The sequence below is a fragment of the Diadema antillarum genome, unplaced genomic scaffold (assembly GCF_040938485.1).
Source record: "Diadema antillarum isolate AM-2024a unplaced genomic scaffold, OU_Dant_1.0 seq00001497_RagTag, whole genome shotgun sequence".
NCBI lineage: Eukaryota > Metazoa > Echinodermata > Echinoidea > Diadematoida > Diadematidae > Diadema > Diadema antillarum.
This window is the reverse complement of record NW_027272234.1, coordinates 752,171-777,689: the sequence shown is the minus strand read 5'-3', so window position 1 is coordinate 777,689 and position 25,519 is coordinate 752,171. Positions and strand designations below refer to the sequence as shown.

The following is a 25,519-nucleotide window of genomic DNA, read 5'->3' as shown; positions in this document are numbered from 1 at the left end:
AAGAATGACCGTTATAGACAGGTGATCGCTATTTAGACAGATTATCCCACTTTTTGTGCTCGTGCCGACATGTGAATATATTATTGTTGTATACATCCATAAGTATGTAGGCCTATGTGTTTGTATAATGTAGGCCTATATGCACGTGCATTTTCGTGCATTGAACGATGCTGGCATTGATCGAGTTTTTGCACAGTAGCATGAGTGCAGCAAGCAAGCCTTTTCGCGAGTGGATTACTATGACTGAACGGCGAGAGAATGTAGCGGTGGCGATTGCTGAGCTAACAGCTGTTAGCCATGATCGGCAAAGCAGAGAGAATAAAAAAAAAACACTAAACAAAACAGTGAATTATCGGCTCATTACAGTTGCGGCTCTGCCTTGGTCTGTGGTCTCTATAGACAGGTTCAAATCTACCGAGGAAAACAACATTGATGGTCGCTATGGACAGGGCCTTATTCATGGCTTTTCTCTCAGGGGATTTTTTAGTGGCCGCATATACGGCAGATGACCGCTATACACAGGTGGCCGCTAAGGCAGGTTTTATTGTATTTCATTTGAAGTGGAGATTTATGTGGTATTTTGAAGAGATGAAAGAGATGACACTCCTATTTAGTTCTGTATGTTTCGTCCTGCGTTACGGAGCTGAAAAATACCGGACACAAAGTAATGGAGCGATTAATGACGAGTGCCATAAGAGTAGAGAAAATGTGACAATTCTCTTGTAAAAAAAGAAGAACAAAAGATGTAATTGCTGATTAGTTCCTTCGTCAGAAAGTATAAGGCAAACTTTACCTTCTTACCTTTCCCTAAAATGAGGAAAACACGAAGCTGACATTGTCACATGATATGCAATTTACTGAATACAGTATATAAGCACAAAGAGACATACGAGGCGTATACCCTCAGATATATCACATTTCCAAGTATCTACGGCCGCATGAGACCGTGAATGGTGAACATTTAAATCATTTCCGTGACGGGGCAATGCCCAAAATAGGACTATGCTGTATAATATATACCAGCAACCATGTAGAAATTAACTCTGTGGAGCTTACCAACTGTCTTGACGACGTCTAGTTCGCTAATATTTATGTCCTTGCTTCAGCGGATCTAATCTAAATTGATTTGCGACAACTTTAATGTGATCCCTTTCTACTTCAGCTTTCGATATCAGGGAATAATTTCCAAAGAGAGAGAGAGAGAGAGAGAGAGAGAGAGAGAGAGAGACGAAAAACTCGTTATTGTGATAGCCACTTATAGTTACTTTCAAATGTGAAAAGGAAATGAACAAATCTCCTCCTCCTCTAAAAAAAAACAACAACTAAAGCAAGGCAAAGCAAAGCAAAACAAAAGCAACAAAAAAGCAACAATGATAGGGTACTAAGGGCTGTTGATTAAGCTGCCAAACTTTCAAGTGAAAGCTCCGCGTTCAAATTCTGCCGTGTGTCATGGCATGCCGTGGTCAGCCAGTTTTCTTTAGCAAGTTTCCTCGTCTTGACAACTTGAAGCAGGTGTAAAAATAAATACCCGCGCGTTGGACAGATGGACTGATTTATAATCTCGGCACTCTTTGCTGGCAGTGCTATCACTGATATAAGATTACCTTGCAGTAACAGACTAACACCTTATCATTATTGCTACTGTTTAGAATAATCAATGATATCATTTCTATGATTATGACTTAATTATGCTAATGGAAATGACAGTAACCGCTGTTATTTTAATGAAAATTTTGTTATTACTATAGAATGTGTTTTCGTTATTATCATAATAATTTTCATTATCTGATTTCAGCATCAAACTTAACAATTGCTCTTGATATACATAAATGAACGCAGATATGTTTTTACCATGCCCAGTTGGTGTTGCTAATAAAATATCTAAATGCCCATTGTTAGCCACACAACATTCAAAGCCAGTGATCATGGTGAATTTAAACGTCGTGCTAGAGGTTGTACAGTGAAAATAAAATCCCCACGAAAACACATCGAGATTGAGCCTCACTCGCTAATGGCAAAAATAAAAGACAAGAATAGAAAAGAAAAAGAAAGGAAAGGAAAGAAAAGAAGGGAAAAGAAAAGAAGTTCTGTTTTCCTGATCGTGACAGTTTTTTTTACAATCTTCTAGACGAAGCCGCTTCAGTAAATGTTGTCATTATAACTTCGTCCACCCTACGTTGAACAATATGCATGCGGACTTTCTTCATCGACCCGTATAACCTCGTTTCAACCATCACTTTCCGCTCGTCTTCCCACTTCCAATGTGGTGAAGATTATCACACTTACATTACATTGTGGTATAGATGTACGAGGTTGCATTCACCATGCTAGTCCTTGCTGATAATATTGTCACATTTATAAGTATTCAAAGACATGCAGCTGAGGCCCATCTATGGTTAAGCCCCAATCGTCCGATTGTCCAAGTGTGAGTCATTGAAATCCCATTGATGTGTATCCTGAAAGGAAGGATTTATACACACACACACACACACACACACACACACACACACACACAAACAAAAAACCGCGATCTACTGATCTAATTGGCAGCATGCAAAAACATGTGCTTGAAACTACAGTGTATGTGCCTTAACTAAATAATATAACCCTGTTAGCTTCCTCTCTAGCTTTTGTCGGGGTTCCATGCTTTTTTTTTCAAGGTGATATAAATGTATAATATAGCTACCCCCCAGTTTCAAATCTTAATATGTTTAACTAATAATTCTGGATTCTTTCAACCAGAAAATAACGCTATGTTTTACAATTACATTGATTTTTTTTCTTTGTCCACACTTCATGGGGAATTGTGAAGTAATGACATCATTAGCTCATTTGATTGCACATTCATATCAACTGTACGAGAACTGTTCTGCAAATATTAACGAAACTTCACAAAATCTGAACTTTTCTCACTTCCACCCGATTTTAATCAAATTTGTACATTTTCACTCAGTTTTATCATTTGCAAACGGCAGTAATAGATTACTGGAGGACTGAATTGTTCAGAGTTTTTCGATAACCTACCTAATTTCATAGTTCAGGAAAATAATACATATTGCTTCAAACCACCCACTATATCGCAAAGAAACTCCGAGGAATATGGAACTGCTCAAACGAGATTTAGGTCTAGGAGATTGGAATGATGTACTCCGTGTAAATGATGTGAATATAGCTTATGAAAAATATGATGATAAACTTTAGCTTCATTAGGGGGGGGGGAGGACTCATCCCATTTGTGAGAGCAAAGTAATCCCAGAAAGCCCCAAATCCATGGATAATGAAAGAGATTATGAAATCAATCAAAATGAGGGACCCTCTTACAAAATGTATACCTGACAAATCCAACAACTGAAACACAATGTTTAGTGTTACGAAAGATATACGCTGATATGCGTACTTCGTGACTCTCGATCGTAAGCTGTATTACTCGCAAAACTAAATAAAATCTTTTTAAATGCAAGTGCTGCACTGCATACCACTAAGAAAATTTTTGAAAATAACCCAGATTCATCAGCCAAGGATAAGTTCAATATACATGGGAGCAAAATGCCTCCTACATCAGATTATCTTTCATCATTCAAATCATTTCCAGCGATATTGGCCTACAAACAACTATTGACAAATGGCAAGTAAAATCTTCAGTACGCACATTACGCGTTCTACAAATTTTCTCTCAGAATCGTTAGACACAAGGATGTCTTTTCCTAACTAATACCAAATCTAATGAATTTTTCAACATTACTTTAGCGTTGAACTCCAGCTAATATGATCATATTATACAGAGTCATGTACTTCCTTGCTCAAACCTATCAAGCACATTATCCATTTCATTGCAAAGCCAAACTTTCACTCTAGTCTAATGAATCTATAAAGTTTATGTCCAGATTTACTAAAACTTGCCCCAGTTACTCCAATTTCATTTTACTGAAAGAAAACACTATATCCGCCTGATATAATAAACAATCATTTAACTTTATAATTTCAACAATATACATTTTGAGAAAGTGATGTACGAAAGATTTTTGAACTTTTTAAGCACACATGAAATATTGAACTCCTACCAAAATACGGTTTCAGGGAAAAATACAGATTTGGCCTTATTACAGATTTGCGACAAAATACAATGCACTTTTCGACAAAAAACATGAAAGTGGAATATTTCTAGTCCTGGGCAAAATGTTCCACATGCTTATTCATGCAATTTTGATTCGTAAATTCCGTTTATACATGGCCAAGAGCTTTCATTGGATCGATACTACGTAAGAAGGAAAAATATAGGTAACTTTCAACGGCATTTCAGAATCACGTCATCTCTCAACAGGTAACAGATTATTACATGCAATCCTCAATCTTGAGTTCAATCCTTTTTTCGTATGCTAGTGATACATTTAATACATCACTTTTACCAAGATTTACTATCTGTATTTCATTGATTATGATTCCAACATTCTTTTTTATTTACACAGTGAAATCAAAACCCAAGTGAACACTCTTAATTCGGGATTACCGAATGGTTCTGTATGGTTTAGGTACCACAAATCATCCATAAATATCATGAAGATTGGTCTTTGCAAAATGGTTTGAAATTGAATCTTGAGAAAACTGAAGTTGTGCATGTAAGATCTCGTAACAAGTCCTCAACAACTTTGTCCGTCAATGTTTGCGATACTCCTGTGCTGCCAATTTCTAAGGCACGTGACCTTGGCGTCATTATCCAAGATGATCTTAGTATGAAAACCCATATCAATAACATATGCAAATCTGCAGCCATAGGTCTGCACAGGATTGGAAAATTGAGACACTTTCTCGATAAAGCAACTACAGAAAAACTGGTTCATGCGTTTATTTTGAGTCATTTGGATAACAATAATGGTTTGCTCATTGGAGTTCCAGACTCTCACCTGAAAGGACTCCAACGGATACAAAATTCAGCCGCAAGGCTTGTGACACGCAAAAGGAAATTTGATCATATAACTCCCATTCTTCGTAGTCTTCATTGGTTGCCCATAAGAGCTCGTATCAGGTTTAAGATTTTGACCCTTGTATTCAAATGTTTTCATGGAAATGCCCCTGCATATCTCAGTGAACTCATCAAGCCATACCATCCTGGTCGTAATCTGCGCTCAAAATCAAAAAATCTCCTCTCTGAAATAAGTGTCAAATCTAAGACATATGGTGATAGGTCTTTTGGAAAAATGGCACCCTCATTATGGAATAATCTCCCTCTCAGTGTTAGATGCATTACAGATTTTGATAAATTCAAATCTGTGTTAAAAACTCACCTTTTTGACAATTGTTGATTACATGTTTGAATTAGAGAAATATGTGATAGATTTTGTTTCATTATTTTGTACACGCATAAGAGACTATCTTATGGTATTATGCGTTTCTAAGAACTGACTATTATTATTATTATTATGAACATCCATTATATGCATTTCATACAAACACCGTAATGTTTAAACTGGCTACGACTTCTGCTAACATTAAGATTGATAGTTTTCTCATTGACATGCTTGAACAGCAACAGAACTCCACACATGATTTGAAATGTTTTCGACGAGAATATAACCTAGGATGCTCTATCATAATCATGTCATACCACAAGTTCCAAATCAGAAAGCATGGGAATTATTATCTAAGATAAGATTCGATCATTCTACCCGTGAGAACCCAATTTCTGTTGTATAAGACAGTGGCATTGTCATTTATATCTGATTGCAACACCGTCTGTCTTAATTCAGGAAATGCAAACGTTAATATTAACCAACAATTGTGGGGAAAAAGTCAATTCGCTTGTTATCCTCTTTAATAATTAAAATCCACCAGTCCATTAATTGAAAACGCTGATAAAGGCTGGCGTCACACTTTACCGAAATTGGTACAAGATGACATTAGGAATGTAAAATTTTCAATTTCGTGCGAAGTTTATAGCCCCGATACCGATCATCTTTTGTTTGCGGCCTGAGAGATATACGATAGCTTCGAGATGCCCTCACGAATTACCCGATTTATGATCACAGCCGAATTGGACATTTCCTTTATCATGTTCCCCGGTTGCTCACTTTCGGGATAATAAAACCTTAGTGTGACGCCTGCATAAAAGTGACTGATATATTAATGCTCTTCAAGTTGCAACAACAACAACAACAAAAAACGTTTCTTCATCTCTTGAAAGCTTTTTCAGTTTAAAAACATTATTCACGCATGTCTAACACTCAAAATTTGGAATTCACACCTCACAAATCCAAACATTTTCCCAAAGCACAGAAAAGAGGCTTTACAATGTTCCCAATTAGTGGGAAATAATCTTCCTAACTGATAGCTCAAATTTTACTCCACACAATCCTCATTTAAAGCAAGTATGAAATGATCCTTAATTACCCATAAGACCGACAATTATTTTCCTGTATGATATTAACCTGGGCAGTACTTTGTTTTCTCATGATCATTGCTTGACACTATTCCTATTGTTTTCCTCAATTGATTGTGTATTCATATACATGCGTGGGAAATAGTATTGGTATGCAAACAACACTGCTATTTAGTATGTCATCATAGCAAGAGAGTATTTACAAAGAGTGATTCAAGATTCAAAAGACTTGTTCTTGGTATGAATAACTCTCCTGCATTTCGTTTGCCTTTTCATATCAATTTCGTACTTTCCTGTTTTCTTTGTTTTTCTGGTGTGTTCCCTTTTTCGTCACCCTTTCTCTCTGTAGTGTATTTTCCTATAGGCTTCAGAGCCTCAATCAAGTCGTCATACCTTAATAAGTAGTGATAAAATTCTTATTCGGTTCTCTTCTTTTGTCGTTTACATCCTCATCTAAGTCTCTTCAGTCTTCATGTTCCAGTTCTGTCATCTTTCCATGCTTCGCTTTTCCATCTTTCTTCTTTTTCGATTACTTTTCCTCATGTCGCTATTCTTAATTTCCGGTTTTCGTTTCGGCACAATCCAATTGAAACAATGAATCAAACCCAGCACGTTCCCTTCTTGATAAGAAATAGCAACCGTGTAATGTTGTGTACTTACATTGTATGTATTCGTTTAAATGTCGCATGTGTATCTTTTCGGTGACTATGGGCGGATGTGCTGATGTGCGTGTGTGTGGGTGTAGGGGAGGTTCTGTCTTTTGTCCTTAGACAGTATCTGTCATGTTTTAAAGATTTTTGACTTTGTAAGTATTCGAGTCCATTGTATGAGTCGTCCATAATACAAGAGATTTGCTTTTAACGTACCCCTGCCTTTTTTTCCCCCCTGAAAGCATGGATATTGCTATGTTGGTTTAAAACCATTATACACATGCTTTTGATTCGTTAAACACCTCTGTAGTCAACTATTGTGCACTACTTAATAAAGGCCATTACTTCTGAAATATTTTGGTATCCATGGTTATTATGTTATGTTCTGTGAGAGAAGAATAAAAATGAACTGACTTGAATGGAAGCGTACCTGTGTCAGGCTAGTTCCTTCTCTGCATATATCCCATTTGAATTTGTCATATATACGTCATATCGAGAACATCCTGTCCCACCTACGTGGGAGTCCCAGCACCATAAATAATCTTCGGCCAAAATTACCTCGACCAAAAATACAAGTGTGCTATTATATACGTCGTTGTATTTGTGGTGCATCATATTACCATAATCCAGTTGCCAGTGTTTACGTCCTTGGACAAGATGTTTTCAGCCACAATGTCCCTATCGACCCAGGTGTATACATGAGTACCTGGCAACGCTATAGGGTGATGATAATGGCAGGGCCCCCTGGTAGAGCAGTTGCAACACTGTAGAGGAAACACTGTAGAGGCAACACTGGATAAAGAAGGCATTATTATTAATATTATTATTATTATTATTATTATTATTATTATTATTATTATTATCATTATTGTTATTATTATTATTATTATTATTGTTATTATTATTATTATTATTATTATTATTATTGTTATTATTATTATTATTATTATTATTATTATTATTATCATTATTATTATTATTATTATCATTATTATTACAGGGTGATGATAATGGCAGGGCCCCCAGGTAGAGCAGTTGCAACAATGTAGAGGAAACACTTGATAAAGAAGGCATTATTGTAATTATCATTATATTTATTATCATTATCATTATTATCATTATTATCAATATTATTATTATTATCATTATTATAATTATTATTATTATTATTATTATTATTATTATTATTATTATTGTTGTTGTTGTTGTGGTTGTTGTTGTTGTTATTATCATGTGTTCTGTTTGTGAGTACTTACAGTTTGTAATTACCTTTGTTAATTCGAGATAACATTTTCATTATCTATTTTTATGCCTCCGCCACGAAGTGGTGCCGGAGGCATTATGTTTTCGGGTTGTCCGTCCGTCCTTCCGTCCGTCCGTAATGAATTTTGTGGACAAGGTAACTATCAAAACCTGTTGAGGTATCCTAATGAAACTTGGCATGTATGTGTATTAGGGGGTGAAGTTGTGCCTATCAACTTTTTGGTGCACATGCTCAAGGTCAGAGGTCATAAGGTCAAGGTCAAATACATAAAATTTCACTATTTCCACCATATCTATTGAATGCCTGAAGATATTTTCTTGAAACTTAGTGTATACGTGTATTACTCAATTAAAATTCTCTGGTGAAAGTTTGGGTCATGTGGTCAAAGGTCAAAGGTCAAAAGTTCAGGGTCAAATACATAAAATTTCACTATTTCCACCATATCTATTGAATGCCCAAAGATATTTTCTTGAAACTTAGCGTATACATGTATTACCCAATTAAGATTCTCTGGTGAAAGTTTGGGTCATGAGGTCAAAGGTCAAAGGTCAAAGGTCAAAAGGTCAAGTAAAAATATCAAAACTTCTTTTTTTCTCCGTACCTTGGAAAATTGTTCAAGGTACATGTATCTTCATGGAACATAGTATATACATGTACTGACTGGAAGTGATTATCTAGAGAATTTAGGGTTCATGGGGTCAAAGGTCAGGGGTCAAAGGTCAAGTGCAACACTTCAAAATTTTGCTATTTCCCTCATATTTATGCAATGCCAGCAGGGTTATTTTTTCTTTACACTTGGTGTATGCATGTGTAACCTAATAGAAATTCTCTGGAAAGTTTTTTTTTTCTTCTTTTTTTGCCTCAAAGGTCAAAAGGTCAAAGATCAAGTGAAAGTGCTGAACTAACTTTTTCCTCCATATCTCGGAAGTGACTAAAGTTATCTTGAAACTTAGTACATATTATGCATGTTCTACCTGAAAGTGATTATCTTATGAATTTTAGGGTCAAGGGCCAGATGAAAATGGTAACAATTTACTATTCAATTCAGAAATTGCACTTTTTCTCCACACCTGTACCTTGAAAATTACTCAATGCCTAAATGTATGAATGGGTCAAAGTCAAGTTAAAGTCCTTAAATCCCTAGATACATGCTCTCCTATTCATCCAATTAAACCTAGGTCAAGGAAGGTGAACATTCAACACATTTGTGACAAACTTGTCATTTCAATATTTTGCCAATTTTGTGAAAATGTAATCACACATTGTCCACATGTACTATCTAGACCTATTGGGAAAATCATGCATTATGGCGGAGGCATACCAGTCGCCAAAGCGACATTTCTAGTCTTGTAATAACATACAACTTACATTCCAAGAAATAACACTGTTCCACAATAATACAACTGAAATATTAATCTATGTAATCATACGATCACGCCATTCTCATGATCATTACACGCGCTATATTCTTCTCGTCTAAAGGTTTTCACATAAGTGTTTATTGCATTTCGAATGCAATGTATCAAGCGACAGAGTTGTGGAACATCGTGCACGGATACACAAAGACCTTCTACATAGACAAAAACAACATAATTATCAGCCGAAATCCCAACGGAGCACTTGGCAAGCCCGCCTGCATGGGATCGTTTTGTGAAATATTAACGGCACTGCTATGCACTTCCGCATTAACAAGGCATTAAGCGCTCTGAGAATATTTGCATTGCCGTGGTGATTGCTCGACAATTACTCTGCATCATCATCAAGTCATTTAAACAGCAAATAGCACCGACCTTTGCAGTCCATGACAGTTTGTGAATGACAGGACGTTGATAGTTTAGCGATACAATTCGAGGTGACGAGGGGGGGGGGGGGGGGGGTATGGGTAGGGATGCGTCAACTAAGTGTTAGCGAGTAACAGATTCGCAAGAATATTACAACAAACCTTTGGGTCCAATCATAGAAAAATGTTTTTTAGGAAGCCATGAATCATATTATACTATATTTATCATAGTTACCCATTTTGATCGAACGAATGACAGCGATTGCTTGCTTATAACATCAAATGGTTTCTGTGTTGGTCACGTGAAGAATTTCCGACGCTCTTAACGTTGTCAGTGGTTGTATAATTATCTGCATGGCCATTCCATAACATCGTTTTAGTAATCTGCGCAGCAGTCAAACCAAATCCAAACGGATTCCAGCAGGAAAGGTCAATGTATAGTTATTGACTATTTGAGATCACAATACATGATAAAATAAGAAAAAATTCCATGTGCAGTGGATGCTTAGCGACGTTCAGTATGCAGTAATAATATAATGATTAAAATCCGCTGTGATGTATACTCGTCCTTGTTAGTCCAGCAATGGGAAATGAGTCCATGCTCGTGTAACTGATATCGTGATATTGGTATTTGGCAATTGTCCCCCCCTCCCGCACCACCACCCCCAACACCACCACAGAAATAAAAACCCAGTTCAACAACCCCAAACCTATCACCTTGTAATTGCCGTCTCGAATGGGAGTCGACGTATACCGCTAGTCATGGTATGGTCATAAGAGGACCGATATCATCATAACTGATACTTGGTGTTAATTCTCGTAGTATACAATGTTCTGGTTCATAAGTTCCCGACTCCTATGAAACCAACATTAGATACACCGTGTCCAGGTCCTGTACCAGTGCGTATTATACAATCTTGGACAAACTGGCTAAGGCAAATTGCTAAAAGCTCCTTACCATTGAGAGTATAGTGACTTTAAAATGTTCGAGTTTAATCACGTTTGATGCATACTTATGTGTAGGTCATAGTATCACAAAACATCCTGCCATAAAAACTTGCAATCAGGCCTAAAAAATGAGGCGAGGGATATCACTATTTTTCTCAATAAACCATAAGGTAGACGGTTTATTCTAGAAACAATTTTAATGAAACTATTCACATTTTGTACATTTAACAATACATAATATTGATTACACTGATGAAAATTTTTACATTGGTTATTTCCATCCCCAACTCACAATTTAAATTTATTTTGAAGCACTAAAGCTGGGATTTTGTTTCTGCAAATGGTTAATATACAACTCTGGTGTGAGAATGGACTGTCTTGGGGTAATGACAGGACTCGCGAGCATTAAGCACATTGTTGAGTGACTTCCATCTCTGAATGAGATCGTTGTTTTCATTGCTGGTATAGAAAACCGCACAATCAATAGCGTTACGCTAATCTCATGTTCACGGTCGTTGCGATTGTTTGTGGGTGTTTTTTTATAATAAATCTTAGTATTATACTGTCTTTAAAACTCTCCGGTGTGCTCGCCATCATTGTATACGCATGTGCTTTGATCTCTGATACATTCGGTTAAATTTGGTTACTGGCGAGGAATCGCGTGGTGGAAGGTCTGATCCGTTCGGCAAATATTTATTTTGGATGATGCTGTAGAGAAAAATCCCCAGGACGTTAATGTGCAGGTCTGAAGCCGACAAATACAGGGGCAGATGCGATTATATATAATCAGATAATGCCAGGCGGTGGAATGATGAATCTTACCTCTGATAACTATCTGTGGATATAAATACATCTTAGCATGAAGGCATTGTCTAATGACTTTTATAATAGTATTAAAAATGGTAGCTGCTTATTCATGTCTCCAAAAGAGTTACATTGTTTCAGGTTATAAATTAGCACATACTGAGCACTAATTGTCACACTCAAACACGATCAGCCTAAGATCTGAAAGGCTTCTTACTTTCCGCAGAACTATCCATGCGGAATAATTTGCCACATTATTTACGCAGAGCTCATACTCTTGAATTGCATCTAAACGTTGTTTCATCTTAGAGTCGATGAACAGAGTGAGCGCTGTCATTGATTTACAGACATAATCACTAAGGGCTTTTGAACGTGTCACCCCGACAAAATAATATTTTGTCGGGGTGACACGTTCAAAAGCCCTTAGTGATTATATTATAGTAGAGGCAACAGAATGATTCTTTTTCGTAAAAGATGCAGTAAATAAATTCCAACGAATGTTTTCAAATTGCTTTTCTATGAAGTCCTTTGTTAAAGACCAAGAAATAGCTTTTCAGCACGGAATCGAGATACAGAAATACTTTTTTTTTATAAGTACTGTGGAAAAATCAATGAGAAGATAAATTGCATTTACGGCTGAGATTTAAAATTTTGCGCGACAGAATCTGACTCTTGGTATATGTTTATGAAAGTGATGTGTGCAGCAGGCCATCCTTATTGAGTCCGACATATCCCTTAGTGTTCTAAGTGAGTTATCGCTATACAATTTTCAGTAAATTGATAGGTCTTTTTTCCCCTTATATTACGAATACTGTAAATATTAGGCAAAACAAAGTTTACTTTAAACCTCCTGCATTAAGCGATACAATTTGCTTTCACACCATTTTCTGATATGCTTTATATTTTTCCAGCCATGGGGTGTAACTGATCTTTGCAAAATCGATAAATGGTCAGATCGAGTGGTTACATTTTGCATGTCAAGTTAATGGTTAGTCAGCATGTTCTGCGCAAACTGTCAAAGATAGCTTCGTAAATATACCTGCCTTTCGCATTACGTGCAGATGGAGGCTTCGAGTGTGGGATGTAACTGACCGTTCATAGGAAAGACACATCCTAACGCCACACGGAAAATCGTAACTTATCCATCAGCTAAACGCCCATTCGCTTGAATAACACATCCACCAGCCATTGCTTTAAAAGGGTCAAGTAAGAAGATTGTATGCCGACTAATATAAAAAAAATAATGACACAAAATATGTCCGCATGCATACCCATCGCTCAACTGGCAAGTAAATCGATACATAATGGCAGTATTAAATGGAAAAAAAAAAAGAAAGTCAGATGCAATATGAAACTCGTGGAGCTTTATTAGGTCTACATACTATTTTGAACTTTAAAGGGATGGTACAGTATTGGTGGAGATGAAAATTGGGCTTTTTAACTTTTTGCGAGATACCAAGGAAACACTTATGATGTAGTACAGAAAATACCAGTTTGAGAGGAATTTAAAGTTTATTTGATGAAAATCGGGTTTGGAATGACTGAAACATCGAAAAACAAAGTAGAACAAAGCGATCGTAATAAAGTATGGGTCCCACACTTCATTACAATAGCTCTTTTTTGGATATCTCAGCCATTTCAAAAACAATTTTCATCAAATAAACATTGAATTCCTCATAGAATTACATGCTCTTTCATATTTCATAAGAGGTTTGTCATTATCTCACCCAAAAATAATAGAAACCTGAAATTAGGTCTCAACCAAAACTGTACGATCCCTTTAAGCTGATAAAGTCCAAGGCTCATAATAAAAACGTGCACACATACACCAACGGAATCCATAATGCGCGTCAGCATGCAATTGCCACGTACGGTGTACACTGGCATCTATACAAGCAGCTGACGAAATGTAAGTAATGACAAAATGCATTTACTCCTATTAAAAACAAGAGAGTGAACTTGAGATATTAAACGGATAAAAAATCATGCGTTAACATCCAATCGTGGCCTATTCGAACTGCAGGTATATGGATTATTAATGCAACATGCCAAGTCAAGGTCAGTGGCAACATTTGCAAGCAAAATAATTATTGTTAATGAATCAGCGCCAATTTTGGCATCAATGACGACACCGTAATTGGCGTCGGAGGTCGACGCAAATTACACTCATCGGGCGACTGACATTTTCGAAGTGCTTTTAACAGATCGACGTCTATCGATCAAACGATCGGTCGGTCCATCGCTCGGGAAGAGCAAAGCCTGGATCCGCATATGAGTGGATGAATGATCTTGAGATGAATGGTCGGAGAGAGAGAGGTGGAAGGGAGGGGGAATAGAGAAAAAAAAAGGGCGGACTTAAGCACAATGAAATGGATGGGCCACTAAAGACACCGGCACCGCCGAAAGAGAAATCAAGTGAAGGGCAAGGATTATTTGATATCTAGATTTTGATAGATTTCTTTTATTTCTTAGATGTGATGACAAAGCCAGGGCACGCACCCAAAAAGATTTTAAGACTATTTGCAAATGATATTTCGCGCCAGGGCCTTCCGCAGCGATTTGTGGTTTTTAAACCAGTGCTACTACCGTGAAAAGAACACACTGTTTATTTGTCAAGAGAGAAACGATTAAATAAGTGCAACTAATAAGCGTAATCTCTGTGAAGCAATACTGAATTTAAACTCGTACATTATTCATGACTGTACTCACTTCATTCGTATCACTCATTAACATGACAAACGTCACAAAGCCATACAGGCAGATTGATAATAATTACACGTTATGTCGGTTTACTCGTGTACTCAAATTTATGTATTTTTTTTTTCGGCTTGCTCTGGGGAATTACTAAAATGATGTTCTATATCCACTTGTATGATATTTATCTGAGTGTCTTCGCCACAATACTTGAAATCTAGTTTGCATGCATAAGTTGTTGCTATCTAGGGCACGCGACTTGACAAGCTTCTCGTTAGGAATTTCCAATTGTTAAATATGCAAAATATTTCAGTATGTTGGTACGAGTATATTCTACTTTACAATATTAAAGCGTCGATACTGTGGCCATAATTGTAACGATTCTATATTATAGAAAATGTAGATGAAACGCATATCATGGTGACGCGAAAAATTTTCAGACTGCAATAATCAAAAAATGCTTTCACAATACATGATTAAAGGATTGAAAACGTCCTACAATTTTTTGAATTCACAGGAAGATGTTGTGGAACTAAGTCCGCATTTTCACTGCATGAATTGTTTCCAATGCGATAATATCTAGACCTCTGATGTAAACCTGTTATACGCAATGTGAAAGGCTATCCATTTGTTGACAGAAACTTTTGTAATTAGGTTTGATAAACACATTATCTATACTGGTGTCTATAGAAAAAGACAGGAAGTGTGCGACAGGAGCGTACTACGAAATGGAAAAAGAATGCTTAAAACAAGGTCACCTTGCACACAACTCTTCGGCTCCCTTTTTTGAATCATTAGGTGAGAGTGGGCTAACAATATTTAAACGGGTAAAAGAACATCAGCACATGTAAAGATTTCGTATCTAATTTTTGAATGATGACATTGATAACAGCGATATCTCGATCACATGAAGGTGCTCACAGGATGTGCTGCTCGTCTGACTTGAACGCACGAGTTGTCGTGGCCACAAACTGTTCAGGGACTGAGACTGATAAGATGAGTTTCACAACGTCGCAGAATCGGATGTGATGCTTCTGTGACGTCATTAGATCATGTGTTTGCTCATCACTGGTGGTAGTATGCTGATTAGAATATAACCATGGAGGTGAAACGCACCTCCCTGATATAACATACGGAAACTTTTTGTTTGTTTGCTTGCTTTTTACTTGCCCTTAAACATGTTTTCTTCTTTTCTTCAATTTCTCGTCTAGATTTTAATTCGTATCAGGCATGCCAGGTCTCCCTCACTCTCTTTACTTAGAATATCATGCTATTCATTGTAAGCGAGGAAGTTAATTTGTATGAATGTCAGATAAGCGATCACTTTGCATATAAGTAAACTCTCTGTAACAATTTTTTTTTCTGAAAAAAAAAGGACTTTGATTACAAATCTTTCTTTGTTTTCTTTACAACTTCAAATTTTACAGGTTTCGACATTTACGACACATGTGCAGACCCAAACATTGCGGTCCGAAACTCGGTTCATTTCATCAAGACTCAAGGCTCATCATGTGACGGGTATGTTGCAAGGTCTTTTTTTCTTCTTCTTTTATAATTCTTCTTCTTCTTCTTCTTCTTCTTCTTCTTATTATTATTATTATTATTATTATTATTATTATTATTATTATTATCATTATTATCATTATTACTTATCATCATTATCATTATTATCAATAATAATAATACTATTATCACCATTATTGGGGATTGTTCACCATCTATCCAGATGGGATAATGGAAAACGCCATCCACATTTTTTTTTTCAATCCACCGAATATGACAGTACTGGTTCACTTTCACTGATGTGGTCGAGCAGTTTACAGAGAGGTACGCAGCATTAAACGTTAAACGCGTAAAATAAGAGAACATCAATACTGGTTTGACGGGTTGATGTTTTCTTGATTATGTTTTATGAGAGCCGTATGAAGACCGATAAAAGGATAAATCCTTCAATTTAGTTCGTCTAGGCTAAAGCCGACAGTGGCGGCGTACGTGTATAGCAAAATATCTTATGCCTCCTATCGCTTTCAAAGCCTCAGATCATGCAGACGTTGGGTTTTGTAATGGACAAAAAGAAAAGGTAATTAAGACTTGAATTCAAGAAATGGGCAAACAGAATCGAAAAGTGAGTGCAATCTTGCCGAGACAAAAGAGAAGAAAAGAAAAGAAAAGAAAAGAAAAGACCTTTTCAGGTACCCAAAGGTTTATTGAAATTCCGCATAATTTATAGTACCAGGGAGGTGGAATCCACCTCCCTGATAGTTTCTATAGCTGCAGTCAGGTTAACTGCGAGTTATCGTTGTGAGGGAAAAGCATTATTGTTGGTATTAGCTCTCCTGAGCCAAATGCTCATGCGAGCTATAATTGCGCTCCGTCATCGTCCGGCATCCGTTGTCCGTCATGCGTCCTGCGTCCTGCGTTGTGCGTCTTGCGTCGTGCGTCTTGCGTCGTGCGTCGTGTGCGTCCATCACAAAAGGGCCACCATCATTGCTTGAATTACTGCGAAGTTTTACCCTCTTAGACCCTTTTTTGTCCCTGAACCTCGCACATTGAAAGCATCCATTAAGAACAATGCCAAGAAGGGCATTGTACGGGCCTAGTAAGCAAAAGTGTCTGCAACTATTGGAAGGTGGTGTCATTGCAGTTTACGATAGTGAAAGCAAAATCAATCACTGGCGGGTATTCTATCTTTCTTTAGCAACAAACAGTTATTCCATAAATCTTCCTTGAACAAAACAGGTCTCCTTGTATGGATTATAAAAAAAAAAAACAAAGCACGGAATTCGTTATTCCATATCTCTATAATGTCCAACGTAAGATGAATTTTATTTCGTTTGCTATTGTATTTTTTGTTTTGCTTGGGTCAATAATATTCAATGTTGACGTATACAACGTATACCACTCACTATACATACTCATTTTGGCGGTTTTACCCTATACAACCAATCTCTCGGAGGATTAAATCGCGCGCACTTTGATATTCCGTAATCTCTAATGGGACCGGTCTGAACAGTGCGCATCCAATAGATTTGTCCCACTCTTTTTTTTCCGAATAGAAAATGATAAATTGATGTGAATGGACCTGGAGGTATGCCTGTGCGGTGATACCACCCAATGAAAAAAAAAATGCAACTGTGTGATACGTAGAGATGGAAATAGATTCTGATCTCATCCCATTTCTTGGAACATTAGGGTAATGAAATGCACCCACGCACCTGGTATAAGATTTAAAAAAAATAAAGATGTCAAATGCGGTTCATGAATAGAATGTTTGCAAAAGTTGATACGTCATTACTTTACCTCGTATGTCATTCGCTTGCACACTCCTTGCCCGCACGATCACACACACACACACATACACACACACACACACACACATGTCTTCAGATTGTTCAGTCATACCCATCACCATTTATTATTTATGAATATGAAAGAACTATAGATTCAAAAGAAACGGATACATACACAGAGCAACCAATAGCAGCTAGTGTTCATCTCATTAACGCTGCATAAATCCAAATATACAAAGAAAGCAATTAAACAGGTCCGTGCAAAAAATAATTATAAAAAGACCTCCAACAGTGTTGTTATTACGAGTCTTGCGTAATATTTCAACTTGGTAAACTTGATCAAATTCATTGATACTGGTTGGCCACACAAAATGCCTGCATTGCAAAGAAAGAATTTTACAAAGACAAGCAATAGAAGAATTCTTTCACGATGATCAAACTGATCCTTGTTCCATCCCCTCTTGTCTCTCAGTTCTTTTAGAGAGGAAATTCACCCCTGAAATAAATAAACTTCAAAAGAAAGAGAAAAATATTTCCCACAGAACGATGAAATAATGACCAAAATCGGATAAGAAATAAGGAAGACATAAGTCTACCTCCTTTAATTAGACTAATCATAATGCTCGACAAGGTATTGCAATATTGGCCTGACTCTGACGCAGTATAGAATAAGGGTAAATGGTACGGTAGTGGTTTTCGATTACACCTCCGTGGGCAGCGAATAATGATAAATAATAGTAAATAACAATGATAATAAGTACTTATTTACCCAGGGTAGCATCTTCAGTGTTGCCACTGCTCTACCAGAGGGCCCTGCCATTATCATTACCCTAGCGTTGCCAGGTACCCATTTTACACCTGGATCGACAGGTACATGGTGGGTATAAAAAACAACTTGTCCAAGGATGTAAGCACTGGGCGGGAATTGAACTCGGGTCCTCCGATTGGGAGTCGGGAGTCTTATCCGCAATGCCACAGCGCCCCCTGTCGATCGATCGATTCAATATGGCCAACCTTCTCCTCCATCCGGGTTTTTAAGCTAATGATATCCCTAACAGCCATTATCTTTTAGTCGCTATAATCTCCTCGGCATATCGGTAGTTTCATAGGATCTTCCTTCTATGCATTTGTCATAGCTGTAACAGATGGCGAGTGAAATAGTTTTCACGCACATACACACTGAAACACACGCAGGCATACAATGTTAAGTTCAGAAGTTAAATCCTATCAAATAATTTAACATGTGTCATTATGTATATCAAAATCATATACAGTGACAATGACATTGACGACATCGTGGCTGTGGTTGGACCAGGAACGAGTAGTTCGGCGGTGTCGGTGGCTAGTCTCTTCAACCTCTTCAAACTCCCCCAGGTCAGCTATGCGGCAACCAGTGACTTCCTCAGCGAGTCCAGATATGAGTGAGTATGGAAAGCCGCTGTTGCCATTATCAATATCTAAAATAAAATCTACCATAACAGCCTATGCCGTTTGTGCTCTCGGACCAATCGGTGAGGAAGGTTCGACTCAAGAGTCCTGAATACAGTTTATTGATCGGAAGTTACGTCATGTGAAGAACGACTTCCAAGGTAGATGTGAAGATGTGCAAAACGACAATACTACATTTTAAACGTTCAAATTTGGATGTAGCTTCATGCTTATCGATATCTTATATTAAAACCTCTGCATTACCTTATTGCGAATTTGAAATATTGGTGTTTATTTGATATGTTGACTTCACAAATGGAACACGCTTCAAGTTAAAGCTGAAAGGAAAATGAACAGAAATTCCTAGATATTTCACTTTTGTCGAAAATGTTTGTCTCTTTTAAGTGAACACTTGTAACTGACAATTCTGAGACCAAGGACCAAGGTTATGACAGGAAAGATGACTTGATGCAATAAGGTAACAACTATGAGTAGAAAGCTAAATCAACCAGAGCAAAATGTCTGCTCTTTTCCTTCTACCATCATCAGAGGACGCTCAGGAAAAGTATTCATTCCATCTTGCCAAAGAATGAGTCTTTTGTGGAAAAAAGTAAAAACAAATGATTACATGAAACCAGCTGTCACTTGTGAAGTCATGATATTAAATAAAAGATTAGTGGTTTCTTCAAGGAGAGGTACCTTTATACAATTCCACAAATTAGCTCTCGCTTCAGAAATTGTTCTGTTATTTACAAGAACTCTGTTGTGTGCATTTCTTGACATTCCAGATATTTCACGCGCACCATTCCCGAGGACACCTATCAGGCCCAAGCCATGGCCCACCTTGTGAGCCATTTCCAGTTCGAGACCGTGGCCGTGCTCGCCACCGACGACGGCGCCTACGGCGTCAGCGGCATTCACCTGTTCGAAGACAAAGCGCTGGAGCGGAATATCTGCGTCGCCTACTCCAAGATCTTCGACACTGACGACACTGGCTTACGATATGAAGAGATATTAAACGACCTCAGGTGCCGTTTTCCTCGTATTTTCGACAACACTTACTGACATCACTTCTCGGCCTTCGCTGGTTTATTCGTATTTGGTCGAGAACAATGCACATTCTGTCCACAAGTATATCCCATTACCTATAAAGTCACCAATCCCACAATTTCAAAAGGTGTTAATGCGTAAATCTGGGGGACATTTGATCAGAAGTATAGATATTATAATTATCAATTCTCGTCCTTCTTGGCGTCACTTGCCGTTGAGAGACTGTGCATAGCCTGGCTATCAGTAGATGAATAGATGAAAGAACTGTAACAGATTGTAATTGTGTTTTGATAACATTAGTGCCATAAAGAGTATTAAAGGCATAATTTACCATTTGCTGATGAAACAAAAACCCAGTATTAGTACCTCAAAATAGTTCTAAAATGTGAATTAGGGATAGAAACAACCAATGTAAAGATTTGAATCAGTATGATCGATGTTACATATTAAGTGTTGTTGAATGTGCAAAATGTGAACAATAGTTATAATAAATATGTTTTCAGACTAAACCGTCTACAGCTATGGTTTATTGAGAAAAATAGTGATATCTCCTTATATTTTAGGGTTTATTGCGAAAATTTTATGTGGTAGGATGTTTTGTGATACAACTGACCAATACATTTGCATCGAATGTGATATCTTGAACATTTTTTTAATCACTGCTCCCAAAAGTAAACAGGACCTTTAAGGCAGCTCAAGCGTTACAATGTACCAGTACTTTCAGAAATTGCTGTGAAAGAGAGCAATTAAAGGCCACCGCACACTACACGATCAGACTGGTCTTAAAGTCTTGAGCCAAGCTGGGTCTTAAGACCAGTCGTACGACCGGACACCGCACGCTATACGACCCGACTGTAAAGCGCGCGCACTGCGCACTGCGTGCGCTTGCATTTTACTGCATTGTGAATGGCTGAAAGCTCACGACTGGTCGTAGAAATTCAACATGTCAAATCTCTACGACTGGCGCTAAGATCCAGTCGTACGACTAGAAAATGGCAAGACTGTGACGTCACACTTCAAGTCTTAAGGTCTTAAGACCGGTGAATCGGGGCAAAATCGTGTAGTGTGCGGCGGGCTTAACTAGCATTGCTCTGGAGTAAAAATGTACTTGTGTAGATAACATTTCATACCACACGTAAGTATCTTATTAGTCATCCATACGTTTTTATACCAAGGACGTTAATACTGCAGGTCAGTGCGTTCACAACTGCTCACGTATATAGGTTTATCTACACCCCCCCCCTCTCTCTCTCTCTCTCTCTCTCTATTTCCACGCCCTAGTAGTAGTTCTTGCACGGCATCCATTGCAGCACTGAACGCCAGAAGTTGTACTGTAGGTAAATTTTGCATTGTAACATTGGATATGATTACCAACAACCAGAAACAACCATAACATTGATATGTCTGATTCCATTTCCATTTTTCATTCCATCGCTACAGACAAATCCCAGAGGTGCGAGTGATCGTCGCCTTCGCTAACGAGGCTCCCATGATTGACCTGCTCACGTATTTCGCTGAGCGCAATGTCACAGGTTATGTGTGGATTGCCAGTGATGGATGGGGATCATCGCAAGTCGTGGAAGATCCAGTGATATCTCGCGTCACGAACGGCATGCTGGGACTTTTTCCTCACGCGGAAGTAATACCCGCGTATGACGAGTACGTCTTTGACCTGACGCCGGCCTCTCTCGAGTACAAGGATCCATTCTTCAACGAGTTCTGGGAAAACGTTTTCAATTGTCATGTACCCGATGGAAGTGAAAATGTGGAAGGCTTGAGGGTATGCGATGGCACCGAGTCTCTAAACGATACGTATTTATTCACCAATGAGTCTTTGATATCCGCTGTGCTGGATTCCGTAGAGGTGGTAGCCCGCGCGCTGCATGAAACATTAGGCTGTAGTGACAAAGATTGTACGGAAAAACCGGCGGCTGTAACGGGCGAAAATCTCATCGCCTGCATGAAAAACGTAAGCTTCCAGGGGTACTCTGGATACAGACTTCGGCCAGACCCCAGTGGGAATCTGGCGGCCATTGCTTGGTACGATTTCTACAACTTGCAGCCAGCTTCCCCTTGTTCGAACAGATTTACACTTCGACAAGTCGGTGAATGGAGAAACGATAGGGGACAAGTAGAAATTACTGACGATGTATACTGGCCGTCGCGAGACACCTGTGCGTGGTCGAGAGACTCTCCTAGCTCGGTGTGTGGAGAGTTATGTCCGGCTGGTACGCGTCGAGTTACGTTAGATTTCAGTAGCTGCTGCTGGCAGTGTGTCCCGTGTCCCGACAATTACTTCTCCAACGAAACTGATGCCTTAACTTGCCTCATTTGCCAGGACGAGCAGGTGTCCAACGAGAACCACACTGACTGCTTCGACTTGCCATACAGCTATGCCACGCCCAGCTCCGCGATCAGCATCGCCGCCCTGACCTTGGCTGTTGCAGGGTGGCTCGTGTGCATCGTCATCGCTGTCATCTTCACACTGAAGGAGAACACGGTCATCATCTTTCACGCCTTCGCCCGTTCCTGGAGGTTGATCATGGTCGGGATCATGGCGTCGTTCATAACCGCGACATTCTCGGTCATTCCCGCGTCGGACGTAGCGTGCCTTGGCGTCGCCGCGACGCAGCTACTGCCGTTATCTGCTACGGAAGGAAGCCTTATCATTGCTGCGTACACCACATATCATCGCAAACACGTGCAATTAAACAATTGGACATTGGCTATGATTGCCGTCCTCTTCGTCCACGGCCTCCTTGTCCTTCTGTGGATACTGGCCAGTCGGCCCGTCGTTGCCCACCTGGTGGACCGCACCCAGCGCATAGTCTACATAGACTGCGTCAGCTCGGGTAACTTCGACGGGATGGTCGTCCTGATAGCCTACGCGTTGACCCTTGATATCCTGGGGATCTTCGTAGCATTCGGCAACCGCAATCGCGACAAGAATTTCCAGGAAGGGAAGTTCGTCTTCTTCTCGTTCATCATAGCAGCCATGATGTGGACAGCCATCTTGGCTATCTACCTCGTCCTGCCCAGCGGCCGCCATTATCGAACCTACGTCATCTCATTCGGCCTCATGATATCGAATATCGCCCTCTGTGGTTGCCTCTTCGTCCCTAAACTCTACGTCGTGAGGTTTAAGCCTGACATCAACCCTCCAATCAAGAAGAGATACAGAGACAAACTTTGGCAGTGGAAATTCAAGAGGAGAGACGAGGAAAACGAATTATCCGCAGAAGCTCGCTTTGGCGATTCAATCAAGGTTAACTATGAAATGATTAATTTATTGATGCCTCTGCCCACCCCTACCATCCCTTCCACTCCCATCCCCCCCCCCCAAAAAAAAAAAAAAAAAAGAAAAAAAAAACATTATTCCCCAATAATGAATGACGTCTCAAAGATTTAGTGATTACAAAAAGTAGTTAATAAATTTTGACAGAGGATAAAGTAATGATATCCAAAAGCAAGGACAGTTTTTTTTTGTGTGTGTGTGTGTGGAGTATGGAAGAGTGCATGTTTCATAGTTGTCCTAATTATAGTGAAGGGAAGATTCATATGATAAAACAAATCAAGTATTACATTTCAATCTGACAGAAAATCAGATCCGTTAAATGCATTAGTAGAACAGAGAGAATACAACGATAACCATTTTAGAAGTAATGATAAAGAATTCTTCAGAATGGTCAAGTGATTATTCTCACGCTTGCATCATTTCTAAACCTGCTTTACTGGTATCTTATGAGCACTGTTGATATCCCGTAAACCGTGATGGGGATATTCATATCATACTGAATGATTATCTGATCTTGAAAAGCACACACCGTTCCATTACTCATGTCAAACCGGCACAGTCCAGAAAAAAAAAAAAAACTTTTTTTTTTCACTCTCTCATTAGGACAAGGGAATCTCAATCTTGCCAGATTGTTGTGTGTTGTTTGAGTGCCTTGCTAACCGTGAAGGTTGAGGGCGCTAGGGTTTAGGGAATAACTTTTGACTCCCAGTCGGAGGACCCGAGTTCGAATCCAGTCCAGTGCTTACATCCTTGGACAAGATGCTTTTTTATCCAACGTGTCCCTCTTGACCCAGGTGCATAAATGGATACCTGGCAACGCTAGGGGTAATAATGATTACAGGGCCCTCCGGTAGAACAGGGTTAACATTGCAGCAGCTTTCATTTTTTAAAAGAAGACCGTGTACTCTCATTCTTTCCAGTCCTTTAGAGGGAACCTCACCCCGTCGATCCCGTGAATCCCGTGATTGCTTGCTTGTTGGTATGATTCTTTGATAACCACGTAAACATAAATGTAACCACTCAAATGAAACATCAAACTAGAAGTAATAACATCTCTTCCTCTGTACCGCATACTCTTCAATTTGGCTCTCTGCCTTCTCCCTGGATACAGAGCCATGCAGCTCGGAACGCAATACTTCTCAACTACCGCAAGGCTCTGGCGGCGATCAAGGACGAAACGGCCCAGGCTCTGCGAATGCACAGAGTGTGCCAGGATAGAATAGAGGACATGCAATTGAGGTGAGCATTACTTTCTGACAGAGTTTAAGGACTGGAAGGAAGTGGTTTGAACAGCGGGTGCACGTTTGTGTTGTGGATAAGGGCTCTTGACATAAAAAGGTAAGGTTTCTGGTTCGAATCTTACCCGATGCGTGCATCCTTGGACAAAACTTTTCACTTACCACATCCCTCTCAGCCCATTGGTGAAAATGGACATCTTCTAACAGTCTAATTCGAAACAGGAAATCCAATGTCGATTTTGAATGTTCTCAATTAAATAAATAATGACATTAATGATGATGATATTGATATAAGTACTAACGATAAATCTATAACTGGATTATGTTGTCATTGTTATAATTAGAATGATAAGAATTATTATTATAATCATTATTGGCATCTTTCATTGTTATAATTGTCGCCAAAAATAACATTCCCATCAGAGAATGAACATGGCAGCATGAAAAAAAAATTTATATATTTACATAACATAATTTCCATTGTGATATCCCTGAAGCAGAGACAAAATAGCATATCTTCAGCGCCATTGCAACTGTTATGGTTTCCTGCAAGATCAAAAGCGATAAAATGTATCACTGTATGTTCTTTGAGAAGATTTAGTACTGCCGCGCAATATTTTACATACAAATTGATTTTGCACAGAATGCGTCGCAATGAAATATAACCACAGAACATGACTGCTACGTCATGAGCTAGCTGTCCCA

General features: G+C 38.7%; 1 protein-coding gene across 1 annotated transcript in view; it reads left to right on the top strand.

Moving 5' to 3' along the window:
- The window catches only part of LOC139710085 (metabotropic glutamate receptor 3-like), a 71,240-nt gene extending 46,364 nt beyond the window's left edge, over positions 1–24,876 (top strand). Inside the window, exons 2-6 of the mRNA XM_071622029.1 lie at positions 15,941–16,031; positions 19,078–19,224; positions 20,020–20,259; positions 21,722–23,546; positions 24,688–24,876. Of these exons, the coding sequence (XP_071478130.1) occupies positions 15,941–16,031; positions 19,078–19,224; positions 20,020–20,259; positions 21,722–23,546; positions 24,688–24,819 (2,435 nt within the window). The 3' untranslated portion in view covers positions 24,820–24,876. The remainder of the gene's footprint in view (positions 1–15,940; positions 16,032–19,077; positions 19,225–20,019; positions 20,260–21,721; positions 23,547–24,687) is intronic.
- Positions 24,877–25,519: the final 643 nt, after the last annotated feature.